The sequence below is a fragment of the Juglans regia genome, chromosome 2 (assembly GCF_001411555.2).
Source record: "Juglans regia cultivar Chandler chromosome 2, Walnut 2.0, whole genome shotgun sequence".
In the NCBI taxonomy this organism is placed as follows: domain Eukaryota; kingdom Viridiplantae; phylum Streptophyta; class Magnoliopsida; order Fagales; family Juglandaceae; genus Juglans; species Juglans regia.
In genome coordinates, this window is record NC_049902.1 from 1,860,992 (window position 1) to 1,885,134 (window position 24,143).

The 24,143-nt window shown below is 29.1% G+C and overlaps 3 protein-coding genes across 4 annotated transcripts; 1 reads left to right on the forward strand and 2 right to left on the reverse strand.

Moving 5' to 3' along the window:
* Positions 1–3,289: 3,289 nt before the first annotated feature.
* LOC109000786 (cytochrome P450 71A9-like) lies at positions 3,290–5,007 on the reverse strand. The gene is made up of 2 exons (XM_018977789.2): positions 4,073–5,007; positions 3,290–3,945 (listed from the first exon to the last, which is right to left on the reverse strand). The coding sequence occupies exons 1-2, from the start codon at positions 4,961–4,963 to the stop codon at positions 3,334–3,336; spliced, it is 1,503 nt and encodes a 500-aa protein (XP_018833334.1). The 5' UTR covers positions 4,964–5,007; the 3' UTR covers positions 3,290–3,333.
* Positions 5,008–8,485: 3,478 nt separating this feature from the next.
* On the forward strand, positions 8,486–13,204 carry LOC109000789 (rhodanese-like domain-containing protein 11, chloroplastic). Of its 2 annotated transcripts, none has more exons than XM_035687843.1 (4): positions 8,486–8,834; positions 9,187–9,282; positions 11,828–11,935; positions 12,918–13,204. In XM_035687843.1, exons 1-4 carry the CDS (start codon positions 8,631–8,633, stop codon positions 13,011–13,013), a joined length of 504 nt encoding a protein of 167 aa, XP_035543736.1. In that variant the 5' UTR covers positions 8,486–8,630; the 3' UTR covers positions 13,014–13,204. The 2 variants fall into 2 exon arrangements, with proteins under 2 accessions (XP_035543736.1, XP_018833336.1); XM_018977791.2 differs by having other exon boundaries at positions 12,931–13,204.
* Positions 13,205–18,988: 5,784 nt separating this feature from the next.
* On the reverse strand, positions 18,989–20,743 carry LOC109000776 (cytochrome P450 71A9-like). The gene is made up of 2 exons (XM_035687842.1): positions 19,810–20,743; positions 18,989–19,682 (listed from the first exon to the last, which is right to left on the reverse strand). The coding sequence occupies exons 1-2, from the start codon at positions 20,698–20,700 to the stop codon at positions 19,071–19,073; spliced, it is 1,503 nt and encodes a 500-aa protein (XP_035543735.1). The 5' UTR covers positions 20,701–20,743; the 3' UTR covers positions 18,989–19,070.
* Between the last annotated feature and the right edge of the window lie 3,400 nt (positions 20,744–24,143).

Below are 24,143 nucleotides of genomic sequence, written 5' to 3' on the forward strand. Positions count from 1 at the left end.
ATTTACAAATGGAATTGGCAGTGGGCTACACATATTTTTTCTATAGGTTCAAATCAGGGATTGGTTAAATACTAAGGGTAGGTTTTCCCTTTAAGAAGAAATGCAAGGAGCAAGACTTTCAACCACTGCGATATATCAAATTCAGAGGGAGAAAAAATTTAAGCCTTTTCTTTTTTATCTTTTGTTAGAGAAAATTTTCATGAAGCTGTCAAAATAAATTATATCCTAAGTATTGCGCAATGTTCACAGTAGAAATTTTCGGTTGATACTCTGTTTGGCTGCCGAGAAAACTCGGGAAAAATCAAAAATTAGTTCCAAGTTCTAACTGGTACACTCTACGATTTCCGGCTTCGAGAAACTCAGGAAAAAAGTGAGCTGAATTTAGACGCAAAATATACATGGTATCAAAACTCTCATCAATGAACACCTAGATCGGTAGGACAAAAAATGAAATCTAAAACCAGAAGAAAACAGATAGCAAGTCTCTCACGAAATAGATGAATCAATATTTTCAAAATTAAAAGGGATTCGGATATTACGAATAAAGGCCAGAGAAACGTTGAGCTCCTAAACACTCTGTTTCATTAAACCAACGTAGGCATCCACGTCCAGTTCATACGCGGCGGCTGCATTCATCCAGTTCATTCACGGCGACTGCAGTCACATGACTGCAAATAGAGTTTTTCATAGTTTTTATTACATTATTTCTAGAGTGGTTCTTCCGCCGTTTTTGGATAGAAATTATAAGGATATTGCTAGAGCCGCGCTAACTTGTTTTTTTATGTATATTTTTTTTTTAGTTTTTAGTTTTATACATTTTTTGAACACTTTTAAATATTTTTAAAAAAATAAAAAAATTCAAAATATCATTAAAAAATATTTTCTTAATTATTAAGTAAAATAAAAAATAAAAATATCTCAACGGGAGATCACAACATGAAGACTAATATAATTTTTTTTTTTTTTTTACTTTGTGATGATTAATGAAATATTTTTTAATAATATTTTAAAATTATTTTATTTTTTAAAAATATTTAAAAATGTTAAAAAAAACTTATGTAAAAAAATAACTTAAAAATAAGATGCATAACTTTTAGGGTAAGGCTAAGGTGCATAACATGTCGGTTTTGCTTTTTGGGTAGAGAATATCCAAGAAGTATTGAGAATGTTACTGAATAATAGTAAAAAAATAATAATAGAATATTAAATAGTAGTAAAAAGTAATAAATATTAAAAAAAGTAAGTGAAATGTAATAATAAAGTAAAGAATAGTAGTGAGAGTGTTTGAGAGTGTTTGAGAGTACTTAGGTACTCTTGGCTGCCAAACCAGGCTGCACGCTTGTTTAGATTTGAAATTTACCTCAACTTATCTCATAATTACAACTTTTTTAAATTTTCACACAAAATATAATAAACAATTCAACTTTTTCAAATATCAAAATAATTATAACATTAAAAATAATATTCTAACAATATTTTATTCAACTCATCTAAAATCATCTCAACTCATCTCAATAATTTCAACTCATATCAAGTGGGCCTCACAAAACTTACTCAATTATCTCAACTCACTAGTAACTACTATTTATAAAGAATCCAACTCATCTCAACTCAGTTTGATATCTAAATGCAGTCGGTTTGTGCAACTTGTGTTAAAACATGAGTAGCTGCCCCATCTTGTTCCTTTTATTTTTTTTCTTCCCTTTTGGTACGTCTCCCTTCTTCAAAGGGCCAAAGGCCACCAACTAAAAGGTATACGAACAAGGCTGGTTTAGAAGTGTTTGCAGAGAAGAGATGCTTCTGAAATTTGGGAATGCTTACAGTATAGGAAGAACGTGATAGTCACAGTGTAACAACAGTACGAGTGCCATTCTTCCAATGATATTATGTATGTGTTTTAGCACATCAACATGTTTAATCTCTATTCTAGCAAACAACAATTAATGGTCACCACAAATAAGACAATCTATACTTTATCATTCGGTTTTTCCATGCACTGCCACAATATAATATTTGGTAAGGGTGAAAATCGACTGTATCGGCGCGGTTTTGGGGTAAAACCGACGCCGACCGATAGTTTATTTTTGGGGGAGGAAACCGGCCGAAACCGATCGATGGGGAGAAAAACACCGGCCGTCTCGACACCGGCAATTCTCTCGCGGTTCACGGTCGGTTCATCGGCGAGTTTCGTCTGAGAGAGTAGAGAGAGGGAGAGTGTCGCAGAGGAGAGAGAGCGGGGATGACAGACTGCGATGCGTCACTGGGAAGAAGACGCCCGAGGAAGAAGACGACTTAATTTCAAAACGACGCCGTTTGGTCTAAACCAAACGGCGTCGTTCTACTTAATTTTTTTTTAATACGTTAAGAATAAAACGACGCCGTTTAGTTTAATACCAAACGGCGTCGTTTCAGTTATGTTAAAACACAACTGCAGACTTAAAACGACGCTGTTCCACTTAAACTTAAGTGGAACGGCGTCGTTTTGAATACAGAATATATAAAAAAAATAACATTTCTTTAATCGGCCGGTTCAGCGGTTTGAACCAGGTTCGAACCGACGCCGAACCGGCCGATATCGGTTTATACTATTTTCTGCCGCACGCCGACCGGTTCTTCACCGGTTTCAGCCGGTTCCGGGCTCCGGCGGCCGGTCTGAGTCGGTCTAGGTCAGTTTATCGATTTTTTGTACAGCCCTAATATTTGGAAGATACAAAACATATTTCAGGTTGTCAAGTTATTTGTTATCTTACTAATATTTATAGATTTTTCATCTTATCTAATCTGTATAACCAACAAAACTTTAGTTATCTTATTTTTCGTTCATTTCAAGCTGAAATATTTTTTTTCCTGTTTATATTTTTAAAAAGAAAAATGCTAAAAGTACTTAAGAAAAATTTACAAAAAACTTACATCTCTACATGCCAATTATTAATATGCTGAAAATCAAGAAATTTGAATTTCAAAATTTAAATTTCAAAAGAAAACTAATAAAATGTGTCTTGTACGTGTCTTGAACATTAAAGTCTTGAACATTAAAGTTTTTGTTTGTTTTTTGAGAAGAATTGAGATAAAAGTTGAAAGTTGAATAAAATATTATTAGAATATATTTTTTTAATATTATTTTTATTTTAATATTTGAAAAAATTGTAATGAGAATTGAAAAAGTTAAATTGTTTATTATATTTTATATATAAATTTAAGAAAATTGTAATGACTAAATGATATGAATTGAAATGAACTGTAAAAACTAAAAAGCAAAGTGGGTCATTCTTTTCTTGGACTACAAAATATTTAAACAACATCAAAGATATAGTATTCCGCGCCTAGGTAATATTAAAAAGTCAGTGGCTTAGCCACTAGGAGAAGAGGAACCTTTTTGTGAATTGTAATCCCAACTGCTTCTTCCATATCCAGTTCTTCCCTTCTTACCCCATCAGCCATTTCCCAATCAAAGCGATGCAGCAGATTTGCCAGTGCAAGTTCAATCAGCTGGGTAGCAAATTGTATTCCAGGACAACCCCTGCGGCCAGCTCCAAATGGTAACAGCTCGAAGTGTTGTCCTCTAAAATCCACTGAGCTATCCAAGAATCTCTCTGGTCTAAACTCTTTTGGATTCTTCCAATATTTTGGGTCTTCTCCTATGGATTTGGCATTGAAAAACACCCTTGTTTTTGCTGGAATATGGAACCCTTCAATCGTGCAACTCTCAGTTGTTTCCCTGGGAACAAGTAATGGGACTGGAGGATGAAGTCTAAATCCCTCCTTTACAATTGATTTTAGGTAAATGAGTTTCTGAAGGTCGCTTTCTTCCACCTTTTGTTTTCCCTTTACAGTTTCTCTCACCTCAACTTGCACTCTTTGCATTACAGATGGGTTCCTTATCAGCTCAGACATTATCCATACTATTGTGGCTGAAGATGTATCTGTGCCTGCAATAAACATGTCCTGTATTTGCCATGAATGGCAAATTTCTTACCTATTTGATACTTCCAAATTCTACTAAAAGTTTATCAAGCAATTGGATAAATGAAAACAATAGGATAAAGTAAAGAAAGAAAGAGAAGCTGCATACAGTGAGGACAGCCTTAATTTGGTCAATATGGAGCGGGAGTTCCTGATTTGAGTCCTTCTGAAGTCGAAGCAGTACATCAACAAGATCTTCATCATTTCCAGGTTTAGAGCTTCGGTGCTCCTCAATCACTTTTTCATAAAACTCATCCAGTTGTCTAAAATTATTTTCCAGCCTTGCTTCCTGACCATTAAACTTGTTGAGCCAACCCATCCATGGAAAGAAGTCTGCTACGTAGAATCCTCCCAATAACTCCTGTGTTTCACGAAGATTCTGATACACTCCACTCTTGCTCTCACTTCCTCCACCATCATATTTCTTCCCAAAAGCCGCGCGGCAAACGATGTTATTTGCAAGCGGAAGTGTCAATTCACTAAGATTGACAGGGCCAGAAGAAAGAGAGACAGAATCAAGCATATGTGCAACCTCTTCGTCCCTCACAGACTGAAAAGATTGGACCCTCTTAGCACTAAGTAGCTCCAAAATCACAATCTTCCTGACCTCTCTCCAGTAATCACCATAGGGAGCAAATGAAACAGTGGAGAGATTATAACTAAGTCTCTTTGCAGCGTAAAGAACTGGCCTTCCTGAAAAGATACGATCATGGGTTTTGAAGATCTCTCTTGCCATGTCTGCTGAGGAGACTATTAAAGTTGGTATCAAGCCTAGTTGCAAGAACATGAGCGGTCCGTACTCAGCAGAAAGGCGATGAAGCGATCGATGCAGCATGCCACCAAGCTGGTGCAGGTTCCCAATCAGAGGCAGCTTTCTAGGACCTGGAGGGAGCCTACTCTTTGCAGCTTGATCAGGCTTCTTCCTTTGCCCCAGCAATAATAAATACAGAAAGGGTAGAAGGAAAACAAAGAATAGCATCAAGAAAATTTGGGTGCTCATGGTGTTGTTGCTTTGAAACAATGGAAGAGGAGTCACGGCCCAGTTCTCCGTATAAATGGATTTGTGTGAAGAATATGATACTTATCCTTAAAATACAAGACTTATTTTCTCAGTCTTTTTTAAATTCAATTTTTAAATTTTAAATTTTATAATTTTTAGCAACACATGAAGTTAGTTTTTTTGTAAGTTTCTCTTGATTTTTCTTAAAAGCAACCCTTACTACAAATTTTTCCGACCTTATTTCAAATAAATATAATTTTACAAAATAATAATAGTTTTATAAGTTATTTTATGAAAGTTACATTCATTTAAAACATAATATATAGTAAAAAGTTTTGTGTATTTATCCTTATTCCTCCTAAATTGGATTCTGAATCCAACCGGGCAATCTTGCCAATGGTTTATCTACACCAAGATACAATATCATTTTCAGTTAATTTTTCTTAATTCACCCCAAAGAAAATCTTCAATCCCAATATAAAAAAGAGTAATGTTATATACAACATTAGAGTCTTGTATAAATTTCACATATTGCTTTTGAAAAATAATGGAATTCACCATTAAAAATAGAACTTTTTCATTTGGTCTGTGAGACTTGTACACTTTAAAATTACAAATATTATTTCCCATATAAAAATAGTATACCCACAAAGTGACGTACTTTTATGTGATCCGTTAGATATATTTTACGATAAAAATAATTTTATAATCTAACGTATTATATCAATTCACGTCATTTTATAGATTTAATTTTATTTAATTCTTTTATAGCTAAAACATTTCTTTATAAATAGTCTTGAGTTAAAATGAAAGGAAAGATAAAACGTTTTACCATATAGAATTGCACTAGTCCAATAGTTATGAGAACTGCTACAATAAGGAAATTACATAAAAAGACAACTCATAAATTAATGTAATTTTATAAAATTCGTTAGATGTATTTTATAATAAAAATAATTATATAATTTATATACCACATCAAATTACATTAGATGTAATTTATTTGTATTTAAAATATTTTTCAGTGACTATAAGCTCTATTCTAGAAGTTGAAAAATTAATTATTAGGTAATATCTAAACGGGAATGACGATGACAATTTGGAACTATCACAACAGCCATGAGATTAAAGTTACTTTTTCCATTAGAAAATGAGTATCAACAGCTAGGTTAGCTAACATTATATATGTTGGGTTGTCGAGTAGCACTGATACGAGGAAAAAAGCGACAAAAAATGGGATTCTAAACTTCAGAAGGGCCGGCTGGGGCGCCATTGGAGATCGAAAGGAAAGAAAAAGGCACAAGAAGAAAAATGAGTCGGACCGCAGGTGCCGTCCAATTTTAACTGTTGGGCGGGCTGTTAGTACAAAATTTAATTTTTAATTTTTATATTTTTTAATATTTTTAAAAAATTAAAAAAAATTTAATAATTAAAAATTACTTTTTAATTATTAAATAAAATAATAATAAAATAAATATATAAACAATCAAAATGTAAATAAATCAAAGTTGTGAAAATCATTTCGTACCGATTTAAATACCGACCGTTTCAGCTTGTATTTTAGTCTTATTTTTTTTTTTAGTTTTTTCAAACTACAAGTTTATTTTTTGACCCTAAATTCAGATTAGACTATTTATAGTTTATATATATGTATTTATATATAATTTATTTATATATAGACTATTATTTTAGAATATAATTTTAAAATATAATTTATTTATATATCGATTATTTCAAAATATTATTCCAAAACGTTATTTCGAAACCAAAATATTTCATTCTAATATCTTAACCGGTACAGCATCTAGTATTGTATTCAAAATATTAAAATAAACTCAACCAGATACTAATATTTTTCAAAAAATTTCAATAAAAATAAGAAGAAGATATGTTATATAAATTCTAATTACTTATTATTAGGAGGGATAATGACTTTGATTAGACTGATGTTGTCCTTACCAAAAGTACAAATAGGTGTTAGTTCGGCAGATAATCTTAAGCTAGGAGACTTCCAAATGACATCTAGTACTACAATCAGAAGGAGTGAATGCCGTCCTATTAAAGATGAGATCAGTAGTTCAATTTTTTTTTTTATTATAAAATAGAGGTGAGTGAAGGAGATATCTAGCTAATTAATAGAACAATTAAGGGTATAGAGGGATCAAAGTAATTTTGACAGTCAAGAATAATAACTAATTAATTAATTATATGATCTTTTGGTTCTATTTTCTGATTGTTTTCTTTATACACTGTAAAAAGAAACTTATTTTGCAAAAATATCTTCTTCTTTTTTAAACATAATTATATAAATAGTTGTAAAAATAATTGTGCCTGTATTACTTGGATCACCCACAACTGCCACAGCTGAAAAAAAAAAATTAAAGAAAAGAGAAAATTCAAAACAAAATTTAAAATCACAACAAAATCCACGCCGATAAACAAATTACAAATTAAATCCACAATACGATACACATAAAATTGGAAACAAGAAGAATAAACCTAAACTAGTAATAAAAACCACACGACCGTGGCCCGTGGCAACTACGAGAGGGACAGCTGGGTTTAGTGAGGTATTGAGAATGTTTATGAATAGTAATAAAATAATAATAATAAAATATTAAATAATAATAAAAAATAGGTAAAAAATAATAAATAATAGAAAAAATAAGTAAAAAATAATAATAAAATAAATAATAATAATAAAATTATTTGAAAGTATTTGAGATATTTTTGGTTGTCAAAGGAGATCTGAAAAAAAAGATAGGAGGATGACAAAAAGAGGATGTGGGATATGTCACTGCAGCAACTGTGAGAGGAAGAGAAGGTTTGAGACGGCGGCAATGCAGAGAGGAAAGAGAGAGGGGGAAGAGAGATTGGGAGAGGGGTTAGGTTTAGCTGGTTTGGATTTAGATAAGAAATGAGATGATTTTAGATAAAAGATAAAAGTTGAAAAAAATATTATTTTTTAATATTATTATTATTTTAAAATTTAAAAAAATTAAATTATTTATTATATTTTATATAAAAATTTAAAAAAATTATAATGACGAGACGAGACGAGACGCTTTCTGAATCTAAACAAAGCCTAAACCCCAAATCAACGTAATTTCATATTATATATAAAAATAATAATTTTATTATTAAAGCGGAGTTATTTTGATAATGAATTTAATTATTTTATTTATTTGAACGGTACTATTCTGTCGCTCAAAGTAACTCGTTTCAAGTGATCGCTAGATCAAAAACATATTTTCATTTTGTTTTTCATTAATATTTTTTTATCATTTTAAAACATTTTAAAAAAATATAAAAAAAAATATTAATACACTAATAGTTACTTCTTTAATTATTAAGTAAAAAAAATTAAAATATATAAAGTGTCAAAATGAAGGGACAAATTGAATAAGCAAAGTAGCATTTTTCTATTTATTTTTCCAGCGGATAGGAGCACCACCCCAACATGATGGGGGAGGGGTTGCCGGCACCGCCCCTACTGGGCCGGGACGGTGGGGGAGGGTATCCGGAGGCCCACCCCTAATCTTTAGGGGATTAATTCTGTCCCGTGCAGAATACAATCCCGGAAAAAGCATATCCTTACTTTTTTCAAGTCGGATTTCTAACGGATAAGCAATTCCAAATCCACACTTTTTCACTCTCCCCCAAGACAATGGAAGCTCTGGGACTTCCCTCTCTCAATTCTCATAACATTTCATGCTCCAATTTTCAAGTCCAAAATGTTTCCAAAAATCCCGAAAGAACATATTATTTCAGTTCCTTAGAGCTATCTTCTCTGAAACCCAGACCCTTTTGTTACAGTTCGTCAGAGCTGTCTTCTCTGAAACTCAGACCCTCATGCAGAACACCCCTTTCGGTACGTAAAGTTTCTAAATTTTCCAAGCCCTAATGAACGGGCTTCATTTGATTATTTGTTGGTGTTTTGCTTCTCTCTAGTTTGGTTGAGAGAGAAAGAGAAAGAATAAAAGACGATTTTTTTTTTTTTTTCTATTTATATGTCTTTTAACATTTTATTTTTATTTTGTTTAACGAATTTTCAACTTGAAAAGAGAGTTTGTGGTAGCATACAATTTTTTGAAATATGTAAAATTTTTAGGATCCATTTTCAGGGTTTCTTCTCGTTAAATTTTCATAGAAACCAATGTAGCTTCTGTGATTGACTCTTCGCTCCATAGTTCTAATGTGGGTAGTCTTTATGGCTCATTTAGCACAGGACTGCTGTTCGAATGCAAGTTGATGGAGAAGATTATGAATTGAAGCAAATGAAAGATATGGCTGCTGCCAGGAAGAGATGGGAAGCTCTGGTATATTATATCCCAAAGTAGCAGACTTCTATGTTTCTTTGGGCAAGGATAGATGAGTTAGTAAGAAATTCAAGCATTGATGTTTTTCTGATGGATGTATTTTAAGTTGCACTTTGCTTTTGAAGGATTGGAATGTCTTGTTTCAGTTGAATTGTGGCTGTTATCAGTAGCACTAAGCCACCTAAAATTGAGTTTATAGCTCCTGCTTATAATCAAAATCCCCATTAATCGAGTGATGGTTCTAACTCTATATTACATTGGTGTGAGAGGATTCCTAATTCTAATAGAAAAGAAGATTAGTGGGTGAAAGAAAATGGGACAATTTGGATAATCTATATTAAATCAGATGCCATATAACATCCCCAATATGTCTATTCTCGTCTGTACTCTTTCAAAAGGCAAGCTAGTGTTACCTTTATCATATACTAACTGTTGAGATGAACAGACAGGATGATATATATATATATATATATATATATACACCTATTTATTTAATATAAATATGTGTTTATATTTGGTTAAGTGAACAAAAAAGATGTTAAGCAATGATTTGCAATTCTATTGGAATATAATGGTAGGTGATAAGGTGATTGCCTTGATATTCTTTTTTTGAATTATTTTTCAGAAACAAGGGTACATTTGGGTGTTGAAAAGTGTTGAGAAATGTTGAGAATGTTTGTGAATAGTTATGAGTAGAGATTGGAGTGAGTTTGTGGGTCTCATTGAGAGTATTTTGAGTTGTTTGGATGTGTGAAATATGTTAAGTTGTTGACTTTTGAGTAGGTAGTTGAAAAATGTGTGAGTCCCATAAATATTATAGTGATTTTATTTTTTGTAATAAATATTATAATGATTTTATTATAGTGATTTTTTAATATTAATAAATATTGTAGTGATTTTATTTTACTTTTATATATAATAATGATAAATAGTATAATGATTTTATTTTTAATTTATATATAATTGTGATAAATATTATAATGATTTTATTTATATATATATATATAATAGTTATAAATATTATAGCAATGTTATTTTTTATTTATATATTATAGTGATTTTATTTTTAATTTATATATAACAGTGATAAATATTATAGTAGTTTATTTTTTATTTATATATAATAGTATTTTTTATTTATTTATATATTTTAGTGATTTTATTTTTTATTTATATATTATAATGATTTTATGTTTTATTTATATTTAATAGTGATAAATATTATAGTTATTTTATTTTTTATTTATATATTATAGTGATTTTATTTTTTATTTATATATTATAGCGATTTTATTTTTTATTTATATATAATAGTGATAAATATTTTTTATTTATATATTATAGTGATTTTTATTTATTTATATATTATAATGATTTTTTTTATATTTAATAGTGATAATTATTATAGTGATTTTATTTTTTATTTATATATTATAGTGATTTTATTTTTTATTTATATATTATAGTGATTTTATTTATTTTAATTTATATATTATAGTGATTTTATTTTTTATTTATATATATAGTGATTTTATTTTTTATTTATATATTATAGTGATAAATATTTTTTATTTATATATTATAGTGATTTTATTTTTTATTTATATATTATAGTGATAAGTATTATAGAATGTTTGTGAATAGTTATGAGTGGAGATTGAAGTGAGTTTGTGGGTCCCATTGATAATATTTTAAGTTGTTTGGCATGTGAAGTATTTTTAAAAGTACGAGAATACTTGAAAAGTGTTGAGGAATGTTTGGTATCCAAACATAGCCTTAGACCATGTATTTATTGTAAATACATTCTTGTTAAGAGTTTGTGAAGATTTTTTTTTATAAGTATTAGAAGATTTTATTACTAGAAAATGCAAAAAGGCATAACCCTAGTACAAAAGACGTATACAAGAGGATAACCTAGTTAGAAGTAGGAAAACATACAAGAAACTTATGAAAGTTAAGCCCGCTAAAATCTGTAGAGGTTATTCAAAGGAAAAAGGCATGAAAAGAAACTTTTAAGCTCTTCTGGTTTCCGTTCACAATTCTCAAAAGTTCTATCATTCCTTTCTCTCAAAATATACCACACTAGACAGATAGGGGCCATCTTCCACACCACTACAATTTGTGGGCTACCTTTTGTTCCTATCCAATCGGCAAAGAGGCCTACTATTCTTCTGGGCATAATCCAACCCAACCCAACTTTACCAAGTTAGGAATCTTTGAAGAATATGAGTGCTTTGACAGTTATGATTTATAATATTATTGGCTATCAGTTTTTTGGGGCTTGACTTGGAATTTTGACTATATATCCATTCTGATTAAGGGGAGTAAGATTCTAAATTTGAAATATATGAAGACCATTGTGCCTTTCTTGGTGCATACCTAATGCAGGGAGGCCTAAACTTTATGGCTGTCGCCTAGATAACTTGATTGTGCCAATCTTTGTATCAACTGCAGTTTATTCAGTATGATTGTGATAATAATTCCTAAATGAATCTGTATTGTGTAGCTCAGGGAAATCGGGTTACGTTTTTACTGTTTTCAATAGGTCAGGGAAGAAAAAGTCAAAGTTCTAACACCAAGGGAAGCCGGGTATGCAATTCAGCTATCTAACAAGACCCTCCTTGATGTCCGTCCCTCTATTGAATACAAAAAGGTGGGCAGTTTATCTTTCATTTGTTTTTTTGTATATAATTTACACTTTTGAAAATCCAGATCCTCCAAGAATAATTTTTTTTTGATAGTTAATAAGAAAAATTTATTACCATGAATAGGCAAAGCTCAAGACAAGACGTATACAAAGGAAATACCTACATCTCACTAGGAACAAAAAAGAGCCTAAAGCAAATCCTGAAAAATATCATCATTCAGTACAAGAGCCTTGGCCCACGAACCCAAAGTACAAAAGAAAAAATCCCTAAGGTCTCTTAAAGAGCGTTCTTTGTCTTTGAAGCATCTCTCATTCCTTTCTAACCAAAGACACCACATCAAGCACAAAGGAATCATCTTCCATATGGCAGCCACACTAATTCTACCCTCAAAACCATTCCAACATGCGAGAAGATCAACCACATCCTTTGGCATCACCCAAACAATACCTGTCCAGCAAAAAATCTCATTCCACTAAGACTTTGCTACCTCACAATGAATAAAAAGATGATTTATAGATTCACCATCTTTCTTGCACATGAAGCACCAATCTCATACATATGCCATGCTTTCTTAGATCATCCATGGTCAGAATTTTCCCAAGAATAAAATTTAGAACTCTCACTTGGCTTTAGCTCACTGCTTATTAGTTCCATGTGAATATGCTTAATCACCTAACTCTTATTATGTTGTTTTATAGTTAATTGTGATAATTAGTATGATAGCTTGCATTGGTGGTAATCATATACAGGTATAATATCCAATTCTTGGAGTACAATTAACTGGTTCCTTAGTTCGTATCGATTCATATAACAAGTTCTTGTTGCTAAACTGTATCTCAATTATTGTTTTTTAAAATCTTTTTCTTTTTCATTTCCTTTTGTTTCCATATCCTGTTTTGCTTGGGAATTTTTTCGTAGCATCATGCCTCCATGGTTATTTTCTTTGACATAGTTCTTGAATATCATATATTTTCCTGTGTTTTGATGGCATGGGTTAAAGGCTCAAGGTGGATTCCAATCTTTGATGTTGATACCAAGCTTGATGTCGGAACTCTGTCCAGAAAGATCACAAGTGAATATTGATGAATTTGGGAAGTGATGATATTTATAGGATTAAGAGAGTTTTAGACATTTAGGAAAAATAGGTTATTTTAGTATTTTAGATTTAAGAATCGAAATACTTGTTCAATTGAAATTTATAGGAGTTGCATGACAATTTTATAGGTGACGATTGATTTCCGTTCAGTATTGTTGTGGAGAATTTCTAATAAGATAAGAAGTTTAGGTAAGTGGAGTTCCTATACTAGACTTTGCATAAAAATAAAATGGACTGAGGTTGATTTTTGAAAAATATACATATTTTGTTATGAAAATAAATTTGAAACAACATCAGTTATTTGTTCTGCATTACTCGTGAAATTCTATCTAAGAGTAAGGTATTTTTTTTTGTATGACTGGTGTAGACATGAGTTTATCATTGTCATTCTGTTATTGAATTGAGAAAAATGAGCGAATATAAAAATTTGATAAATTTTTCATATGGCGTAAAGATGTTCTAAATCGGTTTTGAAAAATATCAAATGATCTGAATTTCGGTATTTTGTTTTGATATGATGTGGCATCTGAAAAACTTTCGGCATGACTTTCTGATTCTGTTCTGACTCTGATTCTGATATGGTGATTCTGATTTTGTTTTGCTCTGATATGTGGCACTGTCATGGGATACAATAGTGACCTCTAGCCCTGTCACGGGATACATGTCACGAGATACAATAGTGACCTCTGGCCCTGTCAAGGGATATAATAGTGACCTCTGACCCTACCACTGAATATAATAGTAGTCTCTACTCTGAGTGCAATCGCTTTGATAACTTGATGATTTATGTTCTGCTTGGCTTTCTGTAAAATGTATAACCCTTTCACGGAGGTTAAACATGACCTCTGTTCTGATATGATACTCTGATATGATATGATAAGATGAAGATGTTCAGTCATATTATGCCAAAGACTCACATACGTAACTATCGTACAGTGAAAAAAATGAAGAAGTCGCCGTCATAACCACAAAAAATTCAAAACTAAAATCTATGCAACTACGTACAGTGAAGAAGTCGCCGTCGTCGAGTGATGGATTGCAACGGTTTGAATCTCCTCGCCGTTAAGTTAAATGACCAGTAATGCCGTTGATTCAAAGAAATTGCCGTTGAGTGATGCTGAAGAAGTGTGATTTTTCAAAAGGCACTTTTTGATTGGTTCGTAGGTTGAAGAATGAGTGATTTTTTAGAACGCCCTTTTTGATCATTTTGTACGGTCAGTGTGAGGGTGTGGCTAGTGTGTTAAAAAAATATATATATTGAAGAATAGAATTTTTGTAAAAAAATAGAGAAGGAAGAAAGCAAAGATAAAAAAAATGAGTAATTTTATTTATTTTAATTTTTATCATTCTCTTATTATTTTATAATGTGATATTAGATAATTAGAAATTATTTATTATATTTTATTTATTAACTTATCATTTAATAGTATATTTATAAAATGATGAAAAAAGAGATAATAAATAGATTTTTTCTAAAAAGATAGAGAGAGAATCAGATTCACATTTTACAGTTCTAAAAGAGGAGAACTAACCTAAGACAAACTCGGTGCCGTCAAACGAGAGAACTACATGCAGGAAAGGAAACTGAACGCTCTTCACCATCTTCTCCAGATCTGAACACTATATTTGGTTTATTACCAGTGCTTCGTAATCATCGATTATAAGGATGTTGTTTGGTCTCATATTTTTGTGCATGACCTTGTTTTTGTGCAGATATTGTAAGCCTTGGACAACTTCCATGGTTATTTTCATACTTTTATCCCAGCTAATGGGTTTGTATGTTCTGTGGACAGCCAAAAAAATGGATAATTCATTTTTGTGCTTAATTTACAAATGGAATTGGCAATGGGCTACACATATTTTTTTCTGTAGCTTCAAATCAGGGATTGGTTAAATACTAAGGGTAGGTTTTCCTTTTAAGAAAAGTAATTCTATATATAGTCATAAAATGCGTAAATACCATCTAGTCGTTTTGAAAAAAAGTAAAATTTATTATTAAAAAATTAATTTTTTTTCATGTGAATCCCATATTTATTCACTTTTTTTTTAAAATGATTGCACAGTACTTACACACTCACAACTGCAAATATAATTTCTATAAAAAAAATGCAAGGAGCAAGACTTTTAACCACCGCGATATATCAAATTCAAAGAGAGAAAAAATTTAAGCCTTTTCTTTTTGATCTTTTGTCAGAGAAAATTTTCATGAAGCTGTCAAAATAAATCCTATCCTAAGTATTGCGCAATGTTCACAGTAGAAATTTTCGGTTGATACTCTGTTTGGCTGCCGAGAAAACTCGAGAAAAACCAAAAATTAGTTCCAAGTTCTAACTGGTACACTCTACGATTTCCGGCTTCGAGAAACTCAAGAAAAAATTGAGCTGAATTTAGACGCAAAATATACATGGCATCAAAACTCTCATCAATGAACACCTAGATCGGTAGGACAAAAAATGAAATCTAAAACCAGAAGAAAACAGATAGCAAGGTTATGTTTGGGTACCAAACATTCCTCAACACTTTCCAAGTATTCTTGCACTTTTAAAAATACTTCACATGCCAAACAACTTAAAATACTCTCAATGGGACCCAAAAACCCACTTCAATCTCCACTCATAACTATTCACAAACATTCTATAATACTTATCACTATTACATATAAATAAAAAATAAAATCACTATAATATTTATCACTATTAAATATAAATAAAATAAAATCACTATAATATATAAATAAAAAATAAAATCACTATAATATATAAATAAAAAATATTTATCACTATTATATATAAATAAAAAATAAAATCGCTATAATATATAAATAAAAAATAAAATCACTATAATATATAAATAAAAAATAAAATCATTATAATATATGAATAGAAAATAAAATCACTATAATATATAAATAAAAAATAAAATCACTATAATATATAAATAAAAAATAAAATCACTATAATATTTATCACTATTAAATATAAATAAAAAATAAATTTTTTATAATATATAAATAAAAAATAAAATCACTATAATATATAAATAAAAAATAAAATCACTATAATAAAATAACTATAATATATAAATAAAAAATATTTATCACTATTATATATAAATAAAAAATAAAATCACTATTATATATAAATAAAAAATAAAATCACTAAAATATATAAATAAAAAATAAAATCGCTATAATATATAAATAAAAAATAAAATAACCATAATATATAAGTAAAAAATAAAATAAATATAATATATAAATAAAAAATATTTATCACTATTATATATAAATAAAAAATAAAATCCCTATAATATATAAATAAAAAATAAAATAACTATAATATATAAATAAAAAATATTTATCACTATTATATATAAATAAAAAATAAAATCGCTATAATATATAAAAAAAAAATAAAATCACTATAATATATAAATAAAAAATAAAATCACTATAATATATTAATAAAAAATAAAATCACTATAATATATAAATAAAAAATAAAATCGCTATAATATATAAATAAAAAATAAAATCACTATAATATATAAATAAAAAATAAAATCACTATAATATATAAATAAAAATAAAATCGCTATAATATATAAATAAAAAATATTTATCACTATTGTGTGTAAATAAAAAATAAAATCGCTATAATATATAAATAAAAAATAAAATCACTATTAAATATAAATAAAAAATAAAATCATTATAATATATAAATAAAAAATAAAATCACTATAATATATAAATAAAAAATAAAATCGTTATAATATTTATCTCTATTATATATAAATAAAAAATAAAAACACTAAAATATATAAATAAAAATAAAATCACTATTATATATAAATAAAAAATAAAATACTATAATATTTATCACTATTATATATAAATTAAAAATAAAATCACTATAATATATAAATAAAAAATAACATTACCATAATATTTATCACTATTATATATATATAAATAAAATCATTATAATATTTATCACTATTATACATAAATTAAAAATAAAATCATTATAATATTTATCATTATTATATATAAATTAAAAATAAAATCATTATAATATTTATCATTATTATATAAAAAAGTAAAATAAAATCACTACAATATTTATTAATATTAAAAATAACTATAATAAAATCATTATATAGGAAATCTTTTTTAATAATATTTTAAAATTATTTTATTTTTTAAAAATATTAAAAAATATTAAAAAAAACTTATGTAAAAAAATAACTTAAAAATAAATACATGCTAGAGGGGGAGAGTCCCACCGGTCAATCTAGCGTCATCCTAACATAATTAGCATATAATAATTGACAACCCAACATATAAGAATTGATGTATATAAATAGTGAGATAAATACACTTTTGCATACCCAAACTTTCAAAATTGACACATTACATCCTGAAACTACTAGACATTGACTCTTTCCACCATCCATTAAAGTTTGATTATCAAGATGTCACATCAATGTTTTTTTCTCTTAATGATGAAAAAAGAATAACATGTCGGGTTTGATTGTATATAATGTAAGGTGCATAACTTTTAGGGTAAGGTAAAGGTGCATAACATGTCGGTTTTGCTTTTTGGGTAGAGAATATCTTTAAAGTATTGAGAATGTTAGTGAATAATATTAAAAAAATAATAATAAAATATTAAATAATAATAAATATTAAAAAAATAGATAAAATATAATAATAAAATAAAAAATAGTAGTGAGAGTATTTGAGAGTACTTGAAGTACTCTTGGCTACCAAATTAACTAGGTGCAAACTTGTTTGGATTTGAAACTTACCTAAACTCATCTCATCGTTACAACTTTTTCAAATTTTCACACAAAATATAATAAATAATTCAATTTTTTCAAATCTCAAAATAATTATAACATTAAAAATAATATTCTAATAATATTTTATTCAACTCATCTCAACTATTTCAACTCATATCAAGTATGCCTCACCAAACTTACTCGGTTATCTTAACTCACTAGTCACTACTATTTATAAAAAATCAAACTTATCTCAACTCAGCTCAATATTCAAATTAATCGGTTTGTGCAACTTGTGTTAAAACAGTCGCCCATCTTGTTCCTTTTATTTTTTTTTCCTTCCCTTTTGGTATGTCTCCCTTCTTCAAAGGGCCAAAGACCACCAACTAAAAGGTATACGAACAAGGCTGGTTTTGAAGTGTTCGCAGAGAAAAGATGCTTCAGAAATTTGGGAATGCTTACAGTATAGGAAGAACGTGATAGTCACAGTGTAACAACAGTACGAGTGCCATTCTTCCAATGATATTATGTATGTGTTTTAGCACATCAACATGTTTAATCTCTATTCTAGCAAACAACAATTAATGGTCACCACAAATAAGACAATCTATACTTTATCATTCGGTTTTTGCATGCACTGCCACAATATAATATTTGGAAGATACAAAACATATTTCAGGTTGTCAAGTTATTTGTTATCTCACTAATATTTATAGATTTTTCATCTTATCTCATCTGTATAACCAACAAGACTTTAGTTATCTTATTTTTTGTTCATTTCGAGCTGAAATATTTTTTTTCCGTTTATATTTTTAAAAAGAAAAATGTTAAATGTACTTAAGAAAAATTTATAAAAAATTTATTTTTCTACATGTCAGTTATCGATATGCTAAAAATCATGAAATTTGAAATTCAAAATTTAAATTTCAAAAGAAAATTAACAAAATGAGTCTTGTACATGTCTTGAATATTAAAGTTCTCGTTTGTTTTTTAAGATGAGTTGAGATAAAAGTTAAAAGTTAAATAAAATATTATTAGAATATATTTTTTTAGTATTATTTTTATTTTGAAATTTAAAAAAATTAAAATTAAATTTAAAAAAATTGAATTGTTTATTATATTTTATATATAAATTTAAGAAAGTTGTAATGATTAGATTGAAGTTTAGAAACAAAAAAAAAGAAAAGTGGTTCATTCTTTTCTTGGAGTACTACAAAATATTTAAACAACATCAAAGATATAGTATGGCCTAGGTAATACTAAAAAGTCAGTGGCTTAGCCACTAGGAGAAGAGGAACCTTTTTGTGAATTGTAAGCCCAACTGCTTCTTCCATATCCAGTTCTTCCCTTCTTACCCCATCAGCCATTTCCCAATCAAAACGATGCAGCAGATTTGCCAGTGCAAGTTCAATCAGCTGGGTAGCAAATTGTATTCCAGGACAACCCCTGCGGCCAGCTCCAAATGTTAACAGCTCGAAATGTTGTCCTCTAAAATCCACTGAGCTATCCAAGAATCTCTCTGGTCTAAACTCTTTTGGATTCTTCCAATATTTTGGGTCTTCTCCTATGGATTTGGCATTGAAAAACACCCTTGTTTTTGCTGGAATATGGAACCCTTCAATCGTGCAACTCTCAGTTGTTTCCCTGGGAACAAGTAATGGGACTGGAGGATGAAGTCTAAATCCCTCCTTTACAATTGATTTTAGGTAAATGAGTTTCTGAAGGTCGCTTTCTTCCACCTTTTGTTTTCCCTTTACAGTTTCTCTCACCTCAACTTGCACTCTTTGCATTACAGATGGGTTCCTTATCAGCTCTGACATTATCCATATTATTGTGGCTGAAGATGTATCTGTGCCTGCAATAAACATGTCCTGTATTGGCCATGAATGGCAAATTTCTTACCTATTTGATACTTCCAAATTCTACTAAAAGTTTATCAAGCAATTGGATAAATGAAAACAATAGGATAAAGTAAAGAAAGAAAGAGAAGCTGCATACAGTGAGGACAGCCTTAATTTGGTCAATATGGAGCGGGAGTTCCTGATTTGAGTCCTTCTGAAGTCGAAGCAGTACATCAACAAGATCTTCATCATTTCCAGGTTTAGAGCTTCGGTGCTCCTCAATCACTTTTTCATAAAACTCATCCAGTTGTCTAAAATTCTTTTCCAGCCTTGCTTCCTGACCATTAAACTTGTTGAGCCAACCCATCCATGGAAAGAAGTCTGCTATGTAGAATCCTCCCAATAACTCCTGTGTTTCACGAAGATTCTGATACACTCCACTCTTGCTGTCACTTCCTCCACCATCATATTTCTTCCCAAAAGCCGCGCGGCAAACGATGTTATTTGCAAGCGAAAGTGTCAATTCACTAAGATTGACAGGGCCAGAAGAAAGAGAGACAGAATCAAGCATATGTGCAACCTCTTCGTCCCTCACAGACTGAAAAGATTGGACCCTCTTAGCACTAAGTAGCTCCAAAATCACAATCTTCCTGACCTCTCTCCAGTAATCACCATAGGGAGCAAATGAAACAGCGGAGAGATTATAACTAAGTCTCTTTGCAGCGTAAAGAACTGGCCTTCCTGAAAAGATACGATCATGGGTTTTGAAGATCTCTCTTGCCATGTCTGCTGAGGAGACTATTAAAGTTGGTATCAAGCCTAGTTGCAAGAACATGAGCGGTCCGTAATCAGCAGAAAGGCGATGAAGCGATCGATGCAGCATGCCACCAAGCTGGTGCAGGTTCCCAATCAGAGGCAGCTTTCTAGGACCTGGAGGGAGCCTACTCTTTGCAGCTTGATCAGGCTTCTTCCTTTGCCCCAGCAATAATAAATACAGAAAGGGTAGAAGGAAAACAAAGAATAGCATCAAGAAAATTTGGGTGCTCATGGTGTTGTTGCTTTGAAACAATGGAAGAGGAGTCACGGCCCAGTTCTCCGTATAAATGGATTTGTGTGAAGAATATGATACTTATCCTTGAAATACAAGACTTATTTTCTCAGTCTTTTTTAAATTCAAATTTTAAATTTTAATTTTTATAATTTTTAGCAACACATGAAGTTAGTTTTTTATAAGTTTCTCTTGATTTTTCTTAATTTCGTTGTATTTTTCTTTATAAATGTGGTCCCCTTGGGACCTTATAGTTATAGAACTGCATACATCCTAAAGTTTTCCCCGTTGAATGAAACGTTTGAGTTTTTATAGCCACATCCTCTATTTATTATCTCTATATAAATTAAGGAGAAATACTTCTTCCACCAAAATATTTCATAGAATAAATTTATATACTCGCATAGCATAACTTGAAATAAAAGCAACCCTTACTACAAATTTTTCCGACCTTATTTCAAATAAAATATATTTTTACAAAATAATAATAGTTTTACAAGTTATTTTATGAAAGTTACATTCATTTAAAACATAATATATAGTGCAAAGTTTTGTGTATTTATCCTTATTCCTCCTAAATTGGATTCTGAATCCAACCGGGCAATCTTGCCGATGGTTTATCTACACCAAGATACAATATCATTTTCAGTTAATTTTTCTTAATTCACCCAAAAGAAAATCTTCAATCTCAATATAAAAATGATACAACATTAGAGTCATGTGTTAGTCTCACATATTACTGATGAAAAATAATGGAATTCACCATTAAAAATAGAACTTTTTCATTTGGCCTGCGTGACTTGCACGCTTTAGAATTACAAATATTATTTCTCATATAAAAATAGTATACTCACAAAGTGATGTACTTTCATGTGATCGGTTAGATCTATTTTACGATAAAAAATAACTTTATAATCTAACGTATTATATCAAATCATGTTATTTTATAAATTTAATTTTATGTAATTCTTTTATAACTAAAACATTTCTTTATAAATAGTCTTAAGTTAAAATGAAAGGAAAGATAAAACGTTTTACCATATAGCATTGCACTAGCCCAATGATTATGAGAACCGCAACAACAAATAGTTTACATAAAAGTAAATTCATAAATTGATGTAATTTTATGAAATCTGTTAGATCTATTTTACAATAAAAATAATTTTATAATTTACGTATCACATCAAGTTACATTAGTTTATAAATTTATTTTGATTTAATTTATTTGTATTTAAATATTTTCCAGTGACTATAAGCTCTAATCTATAAGTTGAAAAAATAATTATTAGGTAATCTCTAAACGGGGATGACGATGACAATTTGGACCTATCACAACAGCCATGAGATTAAAGTTACTTTTTTCATTAGAAAATGATACTATGCTATTGAGTTTGTCGATCAATTTGATCTTTTATATATTTTATTTTATTTTATTAATATTTTTTTTATTTAATAATAAAAAAATAACTATTAATATATTAGTATTCTCTTATATTTTAAAAATATTTAAACATATATAAAAAATATTTAAAATAATAAATAAATAAAAAATTACAATTTACTCTAATAATAGGACACACCAAGTGGGCAAACTTGGGTTACATACAACACTAGGGCTGAGCAAAAATCCGACAATCCGACTCCGAATCCGACTCCGCTCCGGCTCCGCTCCAACTTCGCTCTGACTCCGACTTGTCGGAGTCGGAGTCGGAGTTTTTTTCCTCTTGAAAGTCGGAGTCATTGATGAACCGACTCCGGCTCCGCTCCGATCCGACTCCGACCCTCCACCTCCGCCTCCGACGTGACCCTCCGACTCCGCCTCCGATTTTATACATATTTTATAAAAATATGTATTTTTCTATATATTAATTATTTAAATTTTATACAACTATATCTTATATAGTTAGTTAAACTCAATAATATACTAGTTAAATAATATATTTATACTATAATATATAGACTAAATTTACTAATAATAGTTTAGTATATGACTATATGTAAATATCATACTATTAAAAATTTACAATATTACTACCATGTTGTTCTAAATTACTAATGTATAAATATAATAGCATGTAATACTAATGTATATATAATATACTATAAACACTAAGATGCATAATAACATCAATATGTAATATTGTAATACATATACTAATGGATAAACACTAATCTATAAATTTGTAATAACATATAATACTAATGTATAATAACTAAAGTATTATTCATATAAATTTTATATAACAATATCTTGTATTAATTATATTTTTTGACCTAATAAATTCTCAACATATTCATTTTGATAAATATATTAGTAATTATAATATACATTAGTATAATAATTAGATTTATGGCCTAATACTAATACTATTAGTAAACCACTTTAAGCCTATATATAAATTACTATATAAATCACTATAGTATTAATTACTAATACTAAATTACTATATGATACTATTAACTATAGTGATATGTTAGTATTAGACATTAGTATACTAATACTATCAGTGATATAGTTAGTGTAATATAATAATATTTATACTAATACTATTATATAGTTATACTAAATTAAAATCACTATAGCAAATATTAATATATAGTTATGCTAATCACTATAACTAATACTAATACTAATATAGTTATACTAATCACTATAATTATATATAGTATTAATATCACTATTAGTATAATACTATAATATATAGTATTAATAATAACTAATACTAATATAAGTATTAGTATAACTAATATTTATATATATTAATATATATATATATATCAAGTATAAGAGATTAGAGATTTAATATATATATATATCAAGTATATTAGTTTATTACTAATATTTCATATACGGTGCCTTTTTTTTAATATTCATATATAATAATATATATCATATATTTTTTTTATAAATTTTCATATATATATATATAATATATAAAATAGATTCATATTAGTTAGTATACTACTATACAATACGGCGTCCGTTTCTATTGCAATAGGACTTTCTTTTTAATTTTTGAATGCATGTTAGTATGTTACTTGTTTTATTTAGTTGTATTTTTTGTTATAATCAAAAGTTTAATTAGTTTAGATTGTAATGTTGAAAAAATTAAAATTTGAAAGCTCACAAATTTTTTTTTTTAAATGTGGGTCAAATATGAAGTTAAAAAGATAAAAAAATAATAAAAAAATTCGACTCCGCTTCGACTCCGCTCCAACAAGTCGGAGTCGGAGTCGGAACGGATTTTGTATGTCTCGGAGTCGGAGTCGGAGGTCGGATTCGACCTCCGACAAAGTCGGAGTCCGAAAGCATCGGTGCTCAGCCCTATACAACACTACCCTTTTCCATTACCGAGGGGTTGACAGTACAGCAAATATTTCCAAATTTGAAGGCGACAACCTCTTTTTGTCACAAACAGTACTACTCCGCACACGTTTATACA

What these genes read in the sequence shown, in the direction of transcription:
- LOC109000786 (XM_018977789.2), bottom strand. Translation starts at nt 4,963, where the DNA reads ATGAGCACCCAAATTTTCTTGATGCTATTCTTTGTTTTCCTTCTACCC. An exon ending in AAATTAAGGCTGTCCTCACT is followed by an intron (nt 3,946 to 4,072) that starts GTATGCAGCTTC and finishes TGGCAAATACAG; the next exon opens with GACATGTTTATTGCAGGCAC.
- LOC109000789 (XM_018977791.2), top strand. Translation starts at nt 8,631, where the DNA reads ATGGAAGCTCTGGGACTTCCCTCTCTCAATTCTCATAACATTTCATGC. An exon ending in GGAAGAGATGGGAAGCTCTG is followed by an intron (nt 9,283 to 11,827) that starts GTATATTATATC and finishes TGTTTTCAATAG; the next exon opens with GTCAGGGAAGAAAAAGTCAA. An exon ending in CCTCTATTGAATACAAAAAG is followed by an intron (nt 11,936 to 12,930) that starts GTGGGCAGTTTA and finishes CATGGGTTAAAG; the next exon opens with GCTCAAGGTGGATTCCAATC.
- LOC109000776 (XM_035687842.1), bottom strand. Translation starts at nt 20,700, where the DNA reads ATGAGCACCCAAATTTTCTTGATGCTATTCTTTGTTTTCCTTCTACCC. An exon ending in AAATTAAGGCTGTCCTCACT is followed by an intron (nt 19,683 to 19,809) that starts GTATGCAGCTTC and finishes TGGCCAATACAG; the next exon opens with GACATGTTTATTGCAGGCAC.